Source organism: Scyliorhinus torazame, chromosome 7 (genome assembly GCF_047496885.1).
Source record: "Scyliorhinus torazame isolate Kashiwa2021f chromosome 7, sScyTor2.1, whole genome shotgun sequence".
NCBI classification, from domain to species: domain Eukaryota; kingdom Metazoa; phylum Chordata; class Chondrichthyes; order Carcharhiniformes; family Scyliorhinidae; genus Scyliorhinus; species Scyliorhinus torazame.
In genome coordinates this window covers 106634768-106656609 of record NC_092713.1, presented here as the reverse complement: position 1 = coordinate 106656609, position 21842 = coordinate 106634768, and the positions used below count along the sequence as shown (strand labels likewise).

Genomic DNA, 21842 nt, shown 5'->3' with positions numbered 1-21842 from the left:
AAGATTGTGAAAAGAAACATAAAGTATTCAATAGACCTATAAATAGCACGGTGGCACAGTGGTTAGCACTGCTGCCTCACAGCTCCAGGGACCTGGGTTCAATTCCCACCTCAGTGGCTGTCTGTGTGGAGTTTGTACTTTCTCCCCATGTCTCCGTGGGTTTTCTCCGGGTGCTCCGGTTTCATCCCACAGTCTCACATGTGCAGGTTAGGTGGATTGGCCATGCTAAATTGCCCCTTAGTGTCCAAAAGGTTAAGTGGGGTTACTGGGTTACAGGTATAGGATGGAGGCATGGAATGCTCTTTCCAAAGGCCCTTGCAGACTCTATAGGCCAAATGGCCTCCTTCTGTACTGTAGGGATTCTGTGAAAAGGAAAATTAAGATAGATAGGGTCAGTAAGAGATACACAAGATAAACTTCCTGGTAATTACAGTGAAATGACTGTAATATCAAATAGTTACTTCGGCCCAGCTTTTACCAAGTTGCCTAACAAGGTGGGCATGATATTAGACACGCCTCCAAGTAACCATCAGAAGAGTTGCATGGGTAGTGTTCTAAGAGCTGAGTGTCAGTACCTAATACTGTGACATTCAGAAAGAGAAAAAAGAAATAGAAATTAAAATATGATAGAGGAAAGAGTTCCAGATGGTTTATAAAAATCATAGGACAGAAAATTGAGTTTCACAGGAGTTTTTACTACAAACCCGTTATGGTCCAACAACACATACAGTGGGTGAATGTGGTGAGATTTTACCCCACAGTGCTACAGCGATGGCCCAAGGCCAAACTAACCAAAAAAATGAACAACATTTTCAAAACTTCCCCAGCCCTGCAAGATTTAGATTGGGAAACTTGTAAACAGTCAAAACATTGCGATGCACACCCAAGAATATCACATTAGTCATTCAGGTATTAATAAAGAAAATATTTCTCAAAGAGGAAGGTTAATAAGAGTACATTGAAAATAACTAAAACTGCTTTTCAAATTACACAGATTATGAGAATATGAATGAGAATTCAGACTGAAGACTGTTGGTGGGACAGTTAAATCTATTCAAGGAAGTAATGTTGAAGTAGAAAGCAGTTTAGCAACAGGATTTGCTTCATTTACTAACAAGAACACACAGATTAGGAGGAATAGGCCATTCAGCCCCTTGATTCTGATCTGCCATTTAATAAGAGCATGGCTGATCTGAATGTGGCCTCAACTTCACTTTCCTGTCTTTTCCCCACCCCCGGAACCTTGCCTCCCCAGCTGATCAGAAATCTATCTAATTCAGCCTTGAATTTATTCAAGGAGTCAGCCTCCATTGCACTCTGGAGACGGAAATTCTCCAGAGTAATGCCCCTCAGAGATCATTTTTTTTCTTCCTTATCTTAGACCCCTAATTTGTAACTGGTGTCGCTGGCTTCTAAACTCGCACACAAGGGCAAACATTCTCACAACATCTACGCTGTCGAGTCCTCTCAGGATATATTTCATTCAGATCTCTTTCATTTTTCAAAACTCCAATGGATATAGGCCCAACCTGCTGAATTTCCACCCAGGTTCTCCAGGGAGTATTGTTCTTACCTCATCCTCAGCGAGGAACAGTGTGTGCGTTGGCTCTATTTTATGAAGGAACTGCTCACTGAAATATGCCACCAATTTCAGGCAGATTAGTAGCCTCAGAGCAGGGCAAGGACAGTGGTGGCTGCGAAAGTGACGATTGCCATGAATTTATTCACACTGGCATGTTTCCAGGCTGAAGCCACAGACATTTCTCTCACCTCCCACTTTGCCATGCAATGCTGTATAAAGGAGGTGGCAGAACTCTTTAAACCAGGAAGGGGGAGTACATTGTTTTCTCTCTGACCAGAGAGACACAGGCAAAGTATGCACATGGCTCTGTCTGGATGATGGGCTTCCCCGATGGTGCATGATGCCACTGACTGTATACATCTGGTTTTGCGGCCACTGCATCTGAATGATGAAACATAACACAACTGCAAAGACTTCAAACTCCCTGAATGTGCAGTTTCTCAACAAACCATGCTACTGAATGTACCCTAGGTGCAGGCAGGATGTCTTTATTCTGTGCCGTGTGCTGTTCCATCAGTGTTTCAATCATCGCATCAATGGATGACCAGGATTGTCTGCTGACCACCTGGCTCATGACTCTGGTGCACAATCCAACCTCACATGGGCAGTATAGAACTAATTAGAATAGAGCTAATGAGAGCCAGGTTGCTACAATAGGCGTCACTGGGCAAAGTTTTGTGTTGTTCAAGTTGCATTTCCACTGTCTGCTCTGGAGGAACATGAAGTACTCATCACAGCATGTGTCACAATTAGTCTACTATATTCTGCACAACTCCATCATAAATTAAGCACACTGTGCTACCATATTTACAAGTAGAGAGGAGGAGGATCAGGAGGAGGAAAATAACGGCTTCCCTTTACAGCCCAGCTGTCTGTGATTGACATATTCAACTACAGTACCAGTGAACACAAGCCCAATTCTCCAAATATCCCACAACTTACCTTCTATCACAGACCAACACAGCATCCGCAATGCAAAAATAAAAGGCATCAAAAAACCCATACAAAATCAAATCTATCAAGAAAGGTCCAAAGTTTCATAGAAAAGTCACCTAATCACCCTTGTGCATTCTCTTTGTGCCTGCCTTCCATGTGTCTTTACCTGTCCTATTGCTCCTACAAATGCTACAACAGGGACTGCAGCATGGCTCGTGGGAGACCAATGAGGAGACTGTAGGAGACCTTGCAGGACACCCCCGAGCAGCTCTGGCCTCAGAAGGCCTGTGCATCTTCAGACAGCACCATCTCAGCATGGGTGGAAGTAGTCTAGGCAGCAAGGTAGCACAGTGGTTAGCACTGTTGCTTCACAGCGACAGGGACCCGGGTTCAATTCCCGGCTTGGATCATTTTCTGTGCAGAGTCTGCACGTTCTCCCTGTGTCTGCGTGGGTTTCCCCCGGGTTTCCTCCCACAGTCCAAAGATGTGCGGGTTAGGTGGATTGGTCACGCTAAATTGCCCTGTAGTGTCCAAAAGTTAGGTGGGGTTGCTGGGTTACAGGTATAGGGTGGAGGTAGGGTGCTCTTTCAGGGACCAATGTAGACTCAATGGGCCGAATGGCCTTCTTCTGCACTGTAAATTCTATGATTCTAGTCAGCTGACAGGCAAACAGAAAGAGCACTGATGGGAGTGGCTGCATTGGGAGAACAAATACTATAATCCTGAGGGAGGTTAATATTTTACTGAACCGATTTCTTATGTTCCTTTTTATTGATTTTTACATAGGGAAATTGCACTCTTACTCTGGCCCACTTGATCACAACACTGAATCCACATCTTCCTCCCTTCTCCTACTCTCACTTTCCCTTTCATCCCACAACCAACTTCCCTAAATCACCCCCTCCCTAATCTCCCTTTCTCTCCTGCCATCTCCCGACCTCTTTCTACCTTCTGCCATTTCCCCCTCCTTGGCAAAGATAATTTCCATTAGAATATTTATTCCTTGGACATAGGAAATCTTGAAGTAAAGACAAAATGTAAGACTGCAAAGTGATGCCTGAATTAAGCCTGTGAACCAGTTAAATTACCCTGACCTCCAACTGATGAAGACACTTTGACTTGTCTTCCCTGGAGATCAAAGTATAGAAATATTGGCCCAGTTTTCTCAGCTGCCTCTAGACAGTCTGAGTCCAGGATATTACCCGTTAATACCTTGTTAACATTCCTCACCCAAGCCTGTATATGGGAAGAAGATGGGTAAATGACATTGAGGTCAAGCAAAAAGGGCAAATTTATCATGTCATAAAAGCCTTTCTCTGTTCATTCAAAGTATTTGTATCCTACATAGAGCTTCAGTTTGAATTTCCACAGGGGCATCTTGATTTCCTGCCGTAAGATTGACAGTTACCGTGGAGAATAGCATAAATGACCATCCCCACCATTCCTCCCAAGTCTCCCCTGCCTGTTACAGCCTGAGATCAAGAAACCGTTCTGACCAGTTTCACATTCAATCACGAAGACAGCTTAGCAAAAAGTTCAGCTTCATCAGGATACATACCAAACTTCTAAGTACATTTCCAAAAATACAGTGGTCACCTGGAAAAGATTAAATTACATGATTAGTATGAAGTCTGGAGTCAGTGGGGCTGCATGACAATCACTGATCACAACTGAAGTACATTGGGAACTGGACTCCAGCTGTTACAGTAACACAAACAAAATCACAATTGTTTTTACATTTTCTTCCCAACTCCTAAAAGCTGTAGTTTGCAAATTGGATCATATACCGGGGCAGCTTGTCCTGGCATGCCATTTTACCACAGAATGTGACTTCCCCAATTGTGTCCTTAGCCAACACTCACATTCCTCTGGGTGGTCCGGTTTCGTCCCACAGTCTAAAGATGTGCAGGTTAGGTAGATTGGCCACGCTAAATTGCCCCTTAGTGTCCAAATGGTAAGGTGGCATTCTGGGTTATGGGGTTAGGGTGGAGGTGTGGGCTTAAGTAGGTTGCTCTTTCCAAGGGCTGGTGCAGACACGATGGGCCGAATGGCCTCCTTCCACACTGTAGTGATTCTATTTCCAGCAGGAGTCATTCAGTAGTAATTGAAAATGGGGCACGGATTAACTTTTCGTATCTATGGACCAGGCTGTTGAGGTGAGTAGTGCCCTCTACTGCTGCTCTGGGTGGAATCTGCAAACTCAGCAGAACAGGAATTGACCTCAAAAGCTTCCAGACTTTATTACTTAATATGCAAAGTGTACCATCCTCCCACTAACTCAGAATGTACACCCATCAAGAGCTGAATCTTTGACCAGATTAATCTGAGAAAAAAACAATGAGTCAACTCCTCAGGTCTGTATTAATGAGCTTTAAGCATGCCACAAAACTGAAGAATTAGTTATAGTTATTTCTAATTATCATACAGTATTCTTACACCCGATTGGGACCTGTGACTCCTGTCAGAAAATGCACATGTGGGCATCAAGGGAAGCTTGTAAAAAGAGCTTGGCCAGCACTGATGGACCTGTATGGGGTCAGCTTTCCTACATTCATTACCACACATCAGGGCAAAAGATTCTGAGATAATAAGCGGCTACAGTTTTAATAAGCTGAGAAAAGGAAATAAGAAGCTGATTTCTCTACAATCTTTTCTATAATATAAGAAAATAAAACAGGGCACCTGACATTATTTTCCGAATAGGATCAAAGCAGAGATGACTGTCTCATTGTTATAACACTGTATAATTGCGAATCGGTCATGAAACGGTAGTCTGCAAATCTATTTGTGCTGAATATAAACCCAGCTTTAAAGGCGAACTAACATTTGCCAATAAAGGTTGTTAAAATTGCAACTTTTGTTCTCAATCTCATCAGAAATATCAGGGAGGGAGAGCTCGGAGGATGCTGCCAAATGGAGGCCAGCTGCTTCCAAAAAAAGTGGGAGGTTGGTAGAGGGGATGGGCGTGAGGGAATGAGGGAGGCACAGAGAGAGGGAGAGAGAAAGGGAGGGGGAGAGCACTTCTCTCAGACGCATACTCCAGGGCCAGAAAGGGATCAGAGTGTCGGATAAGAAACAGATATGTTTGCAGAACAGAAGGATGTCATAGAGTCTTGAGTTTTATAGCACAGAAAGAGGCCCTGCGGCCCATTATGTCTGCCCTGGTCATCAAGAACCTATCTATCCACATCTCATTTTCCAGCACTTTGTCCGTCTCCTTGCATGCTGTGGCGTTTCAAGTGCTCATCGAAATGTCGATTGGCTTTTTGCTCGATCAAGTCTTTTCTTTTCCAGGAAAATGCCAAACTATTCTCAATTTCCGCTCTCTTTCACTGCTTCAGATGTTTATTTAGTGTTTTTTAAAAAGTGCAAAGGCTGCTTGCCTCAACAGGCCCTGTGGCCAAGCATTCCTGTGTGCAACAACTCAAAGGAAAGACATTTCTACTAATCTCTCAAATGACCAGCTTAATGCCAATTTTAAATTAATGACCCATCATTATTGACTTTTCAAACCAGTAAAACAGTTGTTCCTTTTCATCCTGTCAAAGGCCTTCAGGATTTTAAACAGCATCCCAACTCAGACACAATTGCAGGGTGGGACAGGCACAGCCCACCATGCCCCTATTAAGGCCCTTAATCCAGAGAATCCCCTAGTGCAGAAGGCGGCCATTGGGCCCATCGAGTCTGCACCGACCCTCAGAATGAGTACCCTCCGTAGGCCCACTCCCCTGCCCTATCCCCAGAACCCTGGGCATTGATCATGGCCAATCCACTTACCCTGTACATCTTTGGACTGCAGGAGGAAACCAGAACACCCAGAGGAAACCCACACAGGCACAGGAAGAACGTGCAAGCTCCACGCAGACAGTCACCCAAGGTCGGAATCAAACTCGATCCCTGGCACTATGAGATAGCAGTGCTAACCACTGTGCCACCGTGCTGCACTTAAGTGCGCTTAAGGACTTTTTCCCATCCTGCCCCAATTTTTAGGCTGGCAGGTACCGGTTGGAACAGGGCACCAAACAGAAATAGTTAAAAATCTCCATCCTGGGTGGGATTGGGGGGGGGGGGGGGGGGGGATCTCCTCGATCTGAAGGCCTACTGCGGTACCTCTTCTGGCCATTGCAGCGCTGTGTCTGGAGAGTTGTCGGCCAATCTGACTGGCCAGCAGTTTTCCAAGGTGGGACTTCCGTCCAAGGGCAATTGAGTGTAAAACGGTACTGGGTCTGTTAGTGTCAGCAGCAATGGGTTGGTTACACACTGACTCTCGGAATAGCAGGCACTGAGTGCTCGCCATCCTGACAATCCAGCCCTGTGTCTTAGCCTTTTCTGTTCCAATGGAAATTGCCCCAGAATTCCAAATCCGTCTCCCTAACCAGAGATTTTGATTCCTGATATCAACTTGTTTAAGTGAGGCAAGAAGGGAAAATATATTTGAAAAAGGAGAATAATAAAAAAATAAAAAATGAGCAGAAATGTATAAATGTTTTATCATGGATAGCCCATGCATGAAGAACTGTATTAATCAGCATTTGCAGATGAAATTAATTATTATGATTTCAGAAATGGCTTCTTCTTTTGGGGGGGTGGGGGGGTTACATGATATGAGCATGGGAGTGGCTGCGGTTTCGTGAGTTCTGGCTCTGCTCGTCTTTTAATCCTTTACTTTATCCTTGTGCACATTTCATAATTGTCTTTTTTCGGGACAAATGCTTGGTAATATGTCCCTGGATGATCCTGATTGAAGTTTTACACTAAGGAACCAAGTTAAATTGTAAAGAATCTTTGTTTGAGTGAGGTGGTTAGAGTTGGCTAGGCTGGGGCCTGGCTTGCAGTGACGTTGTTGCTGATGAGCGGGCTTACGCCAGGGTGATGCAGTAGGCATTGGTATGATGATTGCCTTGACAGAGTTGTTCTGGATGACGATCTCGGCTCTGAGTTACAGGTCTTTGGTGCTCACCGGCGATGTATCCTTGAGAAAATAGTGGAGGCACGGGGAGAGTGTTAGATAGAGCATTTCTCCTGGTGAGGCCTGCCTTTCGTTCATTGAGATTCTGCTGCATGGCGTGTCGCATATCCTGATGGATTCGGGAGCCAGGGGCCATGCGAGGAGTGTCCATGTCTGGCAGTAAGTGGGAGACGAGTTCCCAATTGAGTTAGAAAATTGGCTGGCATGCTTCAGTATTCCTGATTTGGAGACTTGGCACATCATGTTCGATAACGTACCCGGTCTTCAAGACCTGTGGTCAGTTGGACCCTCCGACTGCTGACCTTATATTATCCTGTCGAGTGTAGAACATAGAACATTACAGCGCAGTACTGGCCCTTCGGCCCTCGATGTTGCACCGACCTGTGAAACCACTCCAAAGCCCATCTACACTATTCCTTTATCGTCCATATGTTTATCCAATGACCATTTGAATGCCCTTAGTGTTGGCGAGTCCACTACAGTTGCAGGCAGGGCATTCCACGCCCTTACTACTCTCTGAGTAAAGAACCTACCTCTGACATCTGTCTTATATCTATCTCCCCTCAATTTAAAGTTATGTCCCCTCGTGCTAGACATCACCATCCGAGGAAAAAGGCTCTCACTGTCTACCCTATCCAATCCTCTGATCATCTTGTATGCCTCAGTTAAGTCACCTCTTAACCTTCTTCTCTCTAACGAAAACAGCCTCAAGTCCCTCAGCCTTCCCTCATAAGATCTTCCAGGCAACATTCTGGTAAATCTCCTCTGTACCCTTTCCAATGCTTCCACATCCTTCCTATAATGCGGCGACCAGAATTGCACGCAATACTCTAAATGCGGCTGCACCAGAGTTTTGTACAGCTGCAACATGACCTCATGGCTCCGAAACTCAATCCCTCTACCAATAAAAGCTAACACACCATACGCCTTCTTAACAACCCTCTCAACCTGGGTGGCAACTTTCAGGGATCTATGTACATGGACACCGAGATCTCTCTGCTCATCCACACTACCAAGAATCTTACCATTAGCCCAGTACTCTGTCTTCCTGTTATTCCTACCAAAATGAATCACCTCACACTTTTCTGCATTAAACTCCATTTGCCACCTCTCAGCCCAGCGCTGCAGCTTATCTATGTCGCTCTGTAACTTGTAACATCCTTCCGCACTGTCCACAACTCCACCGACTTTAGTGTCATCTGCAAATTTACTCACCCATCCTTCTACGCCCTCCTCCAAGTCATTTATAAAAATGACAAACAGCAGTGGCCCCAAAACAGATCCTTGTGGTACACCACTAGTAACTGGACTCCAGTTTGAACATTTCCCATCAACCACCACCCATTGTCTTCTTCCAGCTAGCCAGTTTCTGATCCAAACTGCTAAATCACCCTGAATCCCATGCCTCCATATTTTCTGCAGTAGCCTACTGTGGGGAACCTTATCAAATGCGTTTTGAAATCCATATACACCACATCAACTGCTTTACCCTCATCCATCTGTTTGGTCACCTTCTCAAAGAACTCAATAAGGTTTGTGAGGCACGACCTACCCTTCACAAAACCGTGTTGACTATCTCTAATCAAATTATTCCTTTCCAGATGATTATACATCCTATCTCTTATAAACCTTTCCAAGACTTTGCCCACAACAGAAGTAAGGCTCACTGGTCTATAGTTACCGGGGTTGTCTCTACTCCCCTTCTTGAACAAGGGGACAACATTTGTTATCCTCCAGTCTTATGGCACTATTCCTGTAGACAAAGATGACTTAAAGGTCAAAGCCAAAGGCTCAGCAATCTCTTCCCTAGCTTCTCAGAGAATCCTAGGATAAATCCCATCCAGCTCAGGGGACTTATCTATTTTCACACTTTCCAGAATTGCTAACACCTCCTCCTTATGAACCTCAAGTCCTTCTAGTCTAGTAGCCTGAATCTCAGTATTCTCCTCGACAACATTGTCTTTTTCCTGTGTGAATACTGACGAAAAATATTCATTTAGCACCTCTCCTATCTCCTCGGACTCCACGCACAACTTCCCACTACTGTCCTTGACTGGCCCTACTCTTACCCGAGTCATTCTTTTATTCCTGACATATCTATAGAAAGCTTTAGGGTTATCCTTGATCCTACCTGCCAAAGACTTCTCATGTCCCCTCCTGGCTCTTCTTAGCTCTCTCTTTAGGTCCTTCCTAGCTAACTTGTAACTCTCGAGCACTCTAACTGAACCTTCATGTCTCATCTTTACATAAGCCTCCTTCTTCCTCTTGACAAGTGTTTCGACTGCTTTAGTAAACCACAGTTCCCTCGCTCGACCACTTCCTCCCTGCCTGGCAGGTATATACTTATCAAGGACACGCAGTACCTGTTCCTTGAACAAGCTCCACATTTCCGTTGTGCCCACCCTCTGCAGTTTTCCTCTCCATCCGATGCATCCTAAGTCTTGCCTCATCGCATCATAATTGCCTTTCCCCCAGATATAACTCTTGCCCTGCGGTATATACCTATCCCTTTCCATCACTAAAGTAAACGTAATCGAATTGTGGTCACTATCACCAAAGTGCTCACCTACCTCCAAATCTAACACCTGTCCTGGTTCATTACCCAGTACCAAATCCAATATGGCCTCGCCTCTCGTTGGCCTATCTACATACTGTGTCAGGAAACCCTCCTGCACACATTGGACAAAAACGGACCCATCTAAAGTACTCGAACTATAGCGTTTCCAGTCAATATTTGGAAAGTTGAAGTCCCCCATAACAACTACCCTGTTGCTTTCGCTCCTATCCAGAATCATCTTTGTGATGCTTTCCTCTACATATCTGGAACCTTTCGGAGGCCTATAGAAAACCCCTAACAGGGTGTCCTCTCCTTTCCTGTTTCTAACCTCAGCCCATACTACCTCAGTAGACGAGTCCTCATCAAACATCCTTTCTGCCAATGTAATACTGTCCTTGACTAACAATGCCACCCTTCCCCCTCTTTTACCACCTTCCCTGAGCTTACTGAAATATCTAAACCCCAGCACCTGCAACAACCATTCCTGTCTCTGCTCTATCCATGTCTCTGAAATGGCCACAACATCGAAGTCCCAGGTGCCAACCCATGCCGCAAGTTCACCCACCTTATTCCGGATGCTCCTGGCATTGAAGAAGACACACTTTAAATCACCTTCCTGCCTGTCGGTACACTCCTGCAACTTTGAAACCTTACTCATGACCTCACTACTCTCAACCTCCTGTATACTGGAGCTATAATTCAGGTTCCCAATCCCCTGCTGAACTAGTTTAAACCCATGTAGGTGCTCATTTGTTGGGATCCTCGTGAAATCCTGAGAAGTGTTCGATGATCCTGTCATGGTTTCAACCTTTTCAAGCAACGTAGATGGTGCTATTATCCTGCGTTTCCGCAATAATCCTGGATGTCACTCCCTTATGAGTATGCAGTTGACTATTTGTTGTTGTTTGTTCACCTGTAAGGGTGTGCAAAGAGTGAGCATAATGGCAAAACCTGCCTATTACCTTGTTCTACCAAAAACCATGTTAATTCAATGATGTGATATAGGTCTCTGCACAGTTTTACTCTGTTATTTTTTATGTGCTGTTATCCTTGCTGTTATGGGAAGGGAGTGTATTTTTGACACCCCATTCTTTGTTGAAAATGAAGATGAGTGAAGCAAGGGCAGGGTGATGGGTGGATGGTTGGAGTGGCGTTGTGTGATAGGGATGGTTAAGCTCTCATTGAAATTAAGGACAGACCCCCAGACAGAGTTAACCTTATAGGGTTTTTATTTTGCTTATTAATTTGAATTTAAGAATCTGTGGGCGGGATTCTGCCGTAATCGGCAGGGCGGGCAACTCCGACGGGAAGGAGTGGCGTGAACCACTCCGCCGTCGGGCCGCCCCGAAGGTGCGGAATCCTCCGCACCTTCAGGGGCTAGGCCGGCCCCGGTGTGGTTTGCGCCGCGCCAGCCGGCGGGGGAGCGGCTTGCCGAAGGGCCTCCGCCGGCCGGCAGGAGTTGGCACCAGCGTGTGCTGGCGTCGTCTCAGTGCATGCGCAGAGGGCTTTGTCTCCGCACCAGCCATGGAGGACCGCTACAGCCGCCGGTGCGGAAGGACAGAGTGCCCCCACGGCACAGGCCCGCCCGTGGATTGGTGGGCCCCGATCTCGGCCAGGCCATCGTGGGGGCACCCCCTGGGGCCAGATCCTCCCGCGCCCACTCGAGAACCCCGGAAGCTGCTCGCGCTGCCATGTCCCGCCGGTAAGGTCCTATTCTAATTTACGCCAGCAGGACCGGCAAGAACGGGCGGCCACTCGGCCCATCGCAGGCCGGAGAATTGTGGGGGGGCCACTGCCAGCGGCCGCCGACCGGCGCGATTCCCGCCCCTGCCAAAACCCCGGCGCCAGAGAATTCGGCAGCCGGCGGGGGCGGGATTCACGCCGCCCCCCCCCCCCCCCCCCCCCCCCGGCGATTCTCCGACCCGGCGGGGGGTCGCAGAATCCCGCCCTGTGTCTTTCTCCATCAGAAGCCTGGGCAGATTCCCTAGGGGAGGACTGCGTTCCTCCTGATTCTTCCTTGAGGTTGGTGTTGTTTAGGTAATGAGTGGCGGCGCACGCTGAGGTGGGTTCATTAATACTTGACTATTCCTGGGTCAGCTTGGGCTACTTTTCCTGAGATGGTTTTTTCTTCTTCTCTTCATCTGGGTCAGCAGAGTGCGGGTATACATCTTGGTTTGTTTCACGGTCCACAGGGATTCCCCTTATTGTACTGGGGAGGGGGGAATTGCCCCCCCCCCTCTTCCCAGGCACCCAATTATTGGGTTCTTGATGATTCTTCTTCTCTTCGGTGATGGGGTCTCCTTCGTTGGGGCTGTTGTCAGCTTTTTTTTAGTAGCAGTGGGGGAGGTGTACTGCCCGGGATGTGGCTGAGGAGGTGCAGGCCTTCCCAAGTGGCGATTGGTCACAATTACCATAGGAGTCCAGGACCGACAGGTACAGGTGCGGTTTGGGCTTTGGGGTGTGCCGGAGGTCCTGACGATTGCATGTCAGAGCGTGCTGGGTTAGGCACGGTGCTGTGGTTGATATCCTGCTCCCCCTGGAGCTTGGATTGCCGCTTCTTGAAGGCACTTATTAGGGACATCCTGAGAGGACTCTTGTGTGCATGGGGGCCTGGGGTTGAGCCGGGTTCTGTGCTTTAGTTGATATCCTGTTGCCCCCCTTTGTGGTCGGGACGCTTTCTTATTTGGTTGAGTGGGGATATACGGATCCACAGTTGGATCCTGACCCTTTGTTACCTTGTGATTCACTCCTGATAGTTCTCCTTCCCTTTTGTTGGGAGGTGTCGGCAGCACTGAATATAATCCAAATATACAGCTGCTGGTCCTCGCTGTATAATTGTTGGAACGATGTTGGTTCTGTACTGGGTCTGAGACTGGGATTATGTTGCATTTGGTGGTTTATTTGTAACATCCCTTTAGAACTGGGGTTCTCACAAATTTTATTTGTTTTTTCTTGAAAATGTGGGTATAAAGAATCTGTGATGGGATCCTGCAGGGGTACAGAAGGGTCCAGTATCCAAGGGAAGGAGGTGGTAGTGTGTCATTGGTGCCATTGGCACTGCTGGAGTTGAGGATGGTATATATTGGTGAGTGCCCAAACATGGCACAAAAAATTTATCCTGGACTCCTATGGTAATTGTGACCAATCGCCACTTGGGAAGGTGTGTACCATTTTACCATGTTTTAATGGCTTTAGCCTGTCTCTCCCTTCTTTGGTGGGTTTATAGAAGTATTGTTATGTCTAATGAGTGCATTGACCCAGTTGTACTGCTGTTCTCCTGTTCCCCGCTGTATTCATGTATGTTGAGCCTTTACTTTCTCTTGTGGTGCTAGACCATTCCTGTGGTTTTGTTGCATTGTTTGCTAACATGTAAAACCTCAATAAATATATTTCTTTTAAAAAGAAATGACGTTTTCGAATGAAGGCTGAAAAAAAAAATGTCCTGGTCTGATGTTCTTGGTTAAAGTATGTAGCAGCCAGACATTCAAATATTGTCACTTTGAAGGCAATTTCCATAGAACATACAGTGCAGAAGGAGGCCATTCGGCCCATTGAGTCTGCACCGACCCACTTAAGCCCTCACTTCCACCCTATCTCCCGAACCCAATAACCCCTCCTAACCCTTTTGGACACTAAGGGCAATTTATCATCGCCAATCCACCTAACCTGCACATCTTTGGACTGCGGGAGGAAACCGGAGCACCAGGAGGAAACCCACGCAGACACGGGGAGAACGTGCAGACTCCACTCAGACACTAATTTCCAATTAGTGCTTCTACTCTTCCAAGGCCTTACTGAATAGTCACAGCATGTGTTCTTCCATCCTGTTACCAGGATATTATAGAGAAAGACAAAATGGTTTTCCCTTGAAGTTGGAACGTATTTTCCACTTCCACTCTAGCTGGGTAAAGTGTGGTGACCCTGAATGAAGACCACCGTTTACCACTGGGCGGCCACAGCAGAAAGAGTGAGGGGATGGGCGAGGGAGCCAGAAGCAGAATGGTTAAAGATGGAAGCGAGCTCCTGCATAGGAACGTTCCTCCGAGCCCTTGCCACAATCTCCGCCAGGCAAGCCCAGCGGTAATAGCCGCACTCTGGGCATGGAACCAGCTATGGCCTGACCGCAATGTCCACCTTGCCCCCATCTTCAGCAATCACAGCTTCGCGCCAGCCACAATGGAGGCCACCTTTAAAAGGTGGAGACAGGATGGGGGACAGTGACAGTTAGTGACATTGCCATGAACAATAGGCTAACAACAATAAGCGATTATTATTCTGAAGGACTATAATGTCCATAATCAAACGTGGCCTGGTAGCATCACCCACACAACTGACCAAATCCTAAAGGGCTTATTTGCCAGACTGGGCCTGTGACTGGTGAAGAGCGAAAAACCTACTTGTCCTCGCCAAACTGCCTGTTGCAATCAACTTCAGCCAGAAATGCCATGGTGATGATCCTTCTCGGCTCCTCCTGACATCCCTATCATCTCAGAAACCAGTCTTCAACCAATTCAATTCATTCAACGTGATATCAAGAACTGGCAGATGGGACTGCAAAAGCTACAGGTCCTAACAACATCCTAGTGGTAGTGCTGAAGATTTAGGCTCCGGAACTAGCTGTGTCCATAGCCAAGCTGTTCCAGTACAGCTACAACACTGGTATCTACCCAGTAATGTGGAATTTATTTCAGGTATGTCTTGTACACAAAATGCAGAACAAATTTGCTCAATTACTGCCCCATCAGTCTGCCCTCAATAATCAGCAAAGTCATGGAAGTCGCCATTGACAGTGTTATCTGGCAGCACTTACTCAGCAATAAACTACTCACCAGCACCCAGTTTGTGCTTTGCCTGGGTCATTTGACTCCTGACCTCAATGAAGCCTTGGTTCAATCATAGATAAAAGAGCGGAATTGCAGAAGTGAAGTGAGAGTGATTGCCTTTGCCATCAAGGCAGCATTTGACCAAGAACAAAAGAACAACGACCAATACAGCACAGGAACAGGCCCTTCAGCCCTCTAAGCCTGTACTGGTCATGATACCAACCTTTGCCAAAACCTTCAGCATTTCCTTGTGCCATATCTCTCTATACCCATCCTATCCAGGTGTTTGTCAGGATGCCTTTTGAATGCCGTGAATGTATTTGCTTCCACAACCTCCCCTGGCAACGCGTTCCAAGCACTCAACACCCTCTGCATAAAAAGTCTGCCTCGCACATCTCCTCTAAACTTTGCCCCATGGACCTTAAACCTATGCCCCTGGTGACTGACGCCTCCACCCTGAGAAAGAGTGCCTGCCCATACACTCTATCCATGCCCCTCATAATCTTGTAACCTCTATCAGGTCACTCCTCAACTTCCGTCTTTCTAATGAAAACAGTCCGAGTCTATTCAGCCTCTCCACATAGCTAACACCATCCAGACCAGTCAACATCCTGGTAAACCTCCTCTGCACCCTCACCAAAGCCTCTGCATCCTTCTGGTTGTGTGGCGACCAGAATTGTGCACAATATTCCAAGTGCGGCCTTACCAAGGTTCTACACAACTGTAGCATGACTTGCCAGTTTTTACACTCGATGCCCCGTCCTATGAAGGCAAGCATTCCGTATGCTTTCTTGACTACCTTGTTCACTTGCGTTGCCACCTTCAAAGATCTGTGGACCTGCACGCCCAGTCTCTGACTTTCTATATTCCTAAGAGTTTTACCATTTACGGTATATTTCACCTCTATGTTAGACCTACCAAAATGCATTATCTCACATTTGTCCGGATTAAACTCCATTTGTCATTTCTCTGCCCAAGTCTCCAACCTATCTGTGTCCTGCTGTATCTCCTGACAATCCTCAACACTATCTGCCACTCCACCAACCTTGGTGTCATCCACGAACGTACTAATCAGACTGGCAACATTTTCCTCCAAACGTTTATGTACACCACAAACAACAGAGGCCCAAGCACTGATCCTTGTGGAACATCACTAGTCACAATCTTCCATTCAGAAAAACACCCTTTTACTGCTACCCTTTGCCTTCTGTGATCGAGCCAGTTCTTTATCCATCTTACCACCTCCTGTGTGACTTCACCTTTTGTTTCAGTCTGCCACAATTACGGAATTGGGGTCACTATTCCCAAAATGTCAAAGGCTTTACTGAAGTCCATGTAAACAACATCCACCGCCCTCCCCTCATCAATCATCTTTGCCACCTCCTCAAAAAACTCGATCAACTGCGTGAAGCACGACCTCCCTTTCACAAAACCATGCTGTCTATCGCTTGTGAATCCATTTGTTTCCAAATGGGGAGAATCCTGTCCCTGAGAATTCTCTCCAATAATTTACCTACTACCAACGTGAGGCTCACAGGCCTATAGTTTCCAGGATTATCCCTGCTACCTTTCTTAAATAGTGGTACAACATTAGCTATTCTCCAGTCCTCTGGGATTTCACCTGTAGCCAATGGGGATATAAAGATGTCAGTCAAGGCTCCAGCAATTTCCTTCCTTGCTTCCCTCAGTATTCTGGGAAAAATTCCATCTGGCCCAGGAGACCTATCTACCTTAATATCTTTTAAAAGACCCAATACCTCCTCCTTTTCGATGTTAACATGATCCAGACTGTCCACACACCTCTCCCAAGAATCAACTTCCACAAAGTCCCTTTCTTTAGTGAACATTGATGCAAAGTATTCATTTAATACCTCGCCCATTTCCTCTGGCTCAACACCTAGGTTCCCCCCGACTGTCCTTATGTGGTCCAATCCTTTCCCTGGCTACTCTCTTGCTTTTTACATATGAATAAAAAGCTTTGGGATTCACCTTAATCCTACTTGCCAAGGACTTTTCATGACCCCCACCTAGCCCTCCTAATTTCCAGCTTCAGTACTTTCACTACTTTCTTTATACTCCTCAAGGATTTCGGCTGTTCCCACCCTTCTAAACCGTATAAAAGACTCGTTTTTTTCTTTTTAATGAGGTTCACAATATCCCTCGTTATCCAAGGCTCCCTAAACTTCCCATATTCATCCTTCATTCTCTCAGGAACGTGACTTTCCTGAATCCTAATCAACTATCGCTTGAAAGACTCCCACATGTCCGATGTTGATTTATTATCCAACAACCCAATCCAAATTCTTCAACTCCTGTCTAATGTTAACATAATTTGCCTTTCCCCAGTTTAGCACTTTAATGCGAGGGTTACCCTCATCCCTATCCAAAAGTACCCTAAAATGTACGGAATTGTGGTCATGATTCCCAAAATGTTCCCTTACTAAAAACTCAAACACCTGTCCAGGCTCATTCCCCAATACCAGATCCAGTACTGCCCCTTCCCTAGTTGGACTATCTACATATTAAGACCAGAAGACCATAAGACATAGGAGCGGAAGTAAGGCCATTCGGCCCCATCGAGTCCACTCCACCATTCAATCATGGCTGATTTCAACTCCATTTACCCGCTCTCTCTCCATAGCCCTTAATTCCTCGAGAAATCAAGAATTTATCAACTTCTGTCTTAAAGACACTCAACGTCCCGGCCTCCACCGCCCTCTGTGGCAATGAATTCCACAGACCCACCACTCTCTGGCTGAAGAAATTTCTCCTCATCTCTGTTCTAAAGTGACTCCCTTTTATTCTAAGGCTGTGCCCCCGGGTCCTAGTCTCCCCTGCTAATGGAAACAACTTCCCTACGTCCACCCTATCTAAGCCATTCATTATCTTGTAAGTTTCTATTAGATCTCCCCTCAACCTCCTAAGCTCTAATGAATATAATCCCAGGATCCTCAGACGTTCATCGTATGTTAGGCCTACCATTCCTGGGATCATCCGTGTGAATCTCCGCTGGACCCGCTCCAGTGCCAGTATGTCCTTCCTGAGGTGTGGGGCCCAAAATTGCTCACAGTATTCTAAATGGGGCCTAACTAATGCTTTATAAAGCTTCAGAAGTACATCCCTGCTTTTATATTCCAAGCCTCTTGAGATAAATGACAACATTGCATTTGCTTTCTTAATTACGGACTCAACCTGCAAGTTTACCTTTAGAGAATCCTGGACTAGGACTCCCAAGTCCCTTTACACTTCAGCATTATGAATTTTGTCACCGTTTAGAAAATAGTCCATGCCTCTCTATTCTTTTTCCCAAAGTGCAAGACCTCGCACTTGCCCACGTTGAATTTCATCAGCCATTTCTTGGACTACTCTCCTAAACTGTCTAAATCTTTCTGCAGCCTCCCCACCTCCTCCATACTACCTGCCCCTCCACCTATCTTTGTATCATCGGCAAACTTAGCCAGAATGCCCCCAGTCCCGTCATCTAGATCATTAATATATAAAGAGAACAGCTGTGGCCCCAACACTGAACCCTGCGGGACACCACTCGTCACCGGTTGCCATTCTGAAAAAGAACCTTTTATCCCCACTCTCTGCCTTTTGCCTGTCAGCCAATCGTCAATCCATGGTAGTACCTTGCCTCGAATACCATGGGCCCTTATTTTACTCAGCAGTCTCCCGTGAGGCACCTTATCAAAGGCCTTTTGGAAGTCAAGATAGATAACATCCATTGGCTCTCCTTGGTCTAACCTATTTGTATCTCTTCAAAGAACTCTAACAGGTTTGTCAGGCACGACCTCCCCTTACTAAATCCATGCTGACTTGTCCTAATCCGACCCTGCACTTCCAAGAATTTAGAAATCTCATCCTTAACAATGGATTCTAGAATCTTGCCAACAACCGAGGTTAGGCTAATTGGCCTATAATTTTCCATCTTTTTCCTTGTTCCCTTCTTGAACAGGGGGGTTACAACAGCGATTTTCCAATCCTCTGGGACTTTCCCTGACTCCAGTGACTTTTGAAAGATCATAACTAACGCCTCCACTATTTCTTCAGCTATCGCCTTTAGAACTCTAGGATGTAGCCCACCTGGGCCCGGAGATTTATCAATTTTTAGACCTCTTTTCTCTAGCACTTTCTCCTTTGTGATGGCTACCAGATTCAACTCTGCCCCCTGACTCTCCTGAATTGTTGGGATATTACTCATGTCTTCTACTGTGAAGACTGACGCAAAGTACTTATTTAGTTCCTCAGCTATTTCCTTGTCTCCCATCACTAGATTACCAGCGTCATTTTGGAGCGGCCCAATGTCTACTTCTGCCTCCCGTTTGTTTTTAATGTATTTAAAGAAACTTTTACTATCATTCCTAATGTTACTGGCTAGCCTACCTTCATAATTGATCCTCTCTTTCCTTATTTCTCTCTTTGTTATCCTCTGTTTGCTTTTGTAGCCTTCCTAATCTTCTGACTTCCCACTACTCTTTGCCACATTATAGGCTTTCTCTTTTGCTTTGATGCATTCCCTAACTTCCTTTGTCAGCCATGGCTGCCTAATCCCCCCTCTGATAACCTTTCTTTTCTCGGGGATGACCTCTGTACTTACTCCCAGAAACTCCCGCCATTGCTGTTCTACTGTCTTTCCCACTAGGCTCTGCTCCCAGTCGATTTTCGTCAGCTCCTCCCTCATGCCCCTGTAGTTACCTTTATTTAACTGTAACACCTTTACATCTGATTCTACCTTCTTTCTTTCAAATTGGAGATTGAATTCTACCATATTATGATCACTGCCTCCTAAGTGTTCCCTTACTTTAAGATCTTTAATCAAGTCTGGCTCATTACATAACACTAAGTCCAAAATGGCCTGTTCCCTCGTGGGCTCCATCACAAGCTGTTCCAAAAAGCCCTCCTGTAAACATTCAATGAATTCCCTTTCCTTGGGTCCACTGGCAGCATTATTTACCCAGTCCATCTGCATATTGAAGTCCCCCATGATCACTGTGACCTTGCCTTTCTGACATGCACTTTCTATTTTGTGGTGCATTTTGTGCCCCTGGTCCTGACCACTGTTAGGAGGCCTGTACATAACTCCCATTATGGTTTTTTTGCCTTTGTGGTTCCTCAACTCTACCCACACAGACTCCACATCATCTGACCCTATGTCGTTTAGTGCTATTGATTTAATTTCATTCCTAATTAACAAGGCAACCCCGTCCCCCTCTGCCCACCTCTCTGTCTTTTCGATAGGTTGTGAATCCCTGGATGTTTAAATGCCAGTCCTGAACCCCCTGCAACCACGTCTCTGTGATGCCTACCACATCATACCTGCCAGTCACAATCTGGGCCACAAGCTCATCTACCTTGTTCCGTACACTGCGCGCATTTAAATATAGCACCTTTAATTCTCTATTGACCGTCCCTTTTCGTTTTCTTAGTGTGGTGGACCTTGGTTTACTGAGCCTTTCCATACACTATGTCATATTTTGTGGGATGGGGACTATCGTAACCTCTCCTGAGTTCTGTCTTTTCGTCCTTTTTTGTATTCCTAAGCAGCTACGCTCCCGGCTGATTACTTCACCTCTTGGTTCCCTGACTTTCCCGTCCCCCCCAATCTCTAGTTTAAAGTCCTATTGACCTCACCCTATTTACTCTTTTCGCCAGAACACTGCTCCCAGCTTGGTTCAGGTGGAGACCATCCCAACGGTATAGATCCCCCTCTCCCAAAACTGATGCCAGTGTCCCATGAAAAGGAACCCCTCTTTCCCACACCACTCTTTCAGCCACGTGTTAACTTCCCTTATTCTTGCCTCCCTATGCCAATTTGCACGTGGCTCGGGCAGTAATCCGGAGATTATGACCCTTGAGGACCTGTTTTTTAATTTGAATCCTAGCTCTTTATAATTTTGAAACAGGTCCTCTTTTCTAGACTTGCCTATGTTGTTGGTACCGACATGGACCACAACAACTGGATCCTCCCCCTCCCTCTCCAGTATCCTTTCAAGCCGGTCAGAGATGTCCCGCACCCTAGCACCGGGCAGGCTACATACCATGCGGGACTCTTTATCCGGCTCACAAAGGATACTATCTATCCCCCTGATAATAGAATCCCCTACAACTACAACTTGCCTATTTACTCACTCTGATATTGTATCAAGAAAGCATCAAGTAGCCCCAGTAAACCTGGAGTCATTGGGAATCAGGGGGGAAACTCTCCACTGGTTGGAGTCATACCTAGCATAAAGGAAGATGGTTGTGATTGCTGGAGGCTAATAATCTCAGCCCCTGGACATCACTGCAGGAATTCCTAAGGATAATGTCCTCAGCCCTTTTCAGCTTCTTCACCTGTGATCTACCCTCCAAAGTAGGGTCAGAAATGGGGAAGTTTGCTGATGATTTTACATTGTTCAGCATAATTTGTTACTCCTCAGATAATGAAACAGTCTGTCCCTGCATGCAGCAAGACCAGGACAATGCCCAGCCTGGGGCAGATTCAAATCACACAAGTGTCATTCAATGATTACCTCCAGTGAGAGAATCTAATCATCTCCCTTGACATTCAATAGCATTACCATCACCAAAACCCCATCAGCATCTGGGGGTTACCATTGACCGGACTGCACTGCTCACACAAATATTTTGGCTATAAGAAGAGGTCAGAGGGCTGTTAAATTAGTGGTGAGTGACAGGCCTTCTGACACCCCAAAGCCTGTCCACAATCTACAAGGCAAAAGTCAGGAATATGATGGAATACTCTCCAGATGTGTACCATCTACAACACATTCGGCAGGAACTGGCTATGGTTGATTGCACAGCACCACCCAGCTCAGCAATCTCTACCAGCTAGGAGAACAAAGGGCAGTACGTGCCTGTAATCAGCACCAGCTGCAGGTACCAGCCAAGTCTTGCAGCATCCTATTTGGACCTTCACGGTTCCTTCAATATCGCTGGGTCAAAATTCTGCAGATCTATCTAACAGCACTG

The 21842-nt window shown here is 46.2% G+C and overlaps 1 protein-coding gene across 3 annotated transcripts in view; it reads right to left on the bottom strand.

The window, feature by feature from the left end:
• The window catches only part of LOC140426433 (cytosolic phospholipase A2-like), a 251989-nt gene that overhangs the window by 77815 nt on the left and 152332 nt on the right, over nucleotides 1–21842 (bottom strand). For all 3 annotated transcript variants that reach the window (XM_072511223.1, XM_072511222.1, XM_072511224.1), the window contains one exon: nucleotides 4077–4114. In XM_072511223.1, coding sequence (XP_072367324.1) covers nucleotides 4077–4114 — 38 coding nt within the window. The remainder of the gene's footprint in view (nucleotides 1–4076; nucleotides 4115–21842) is intronic.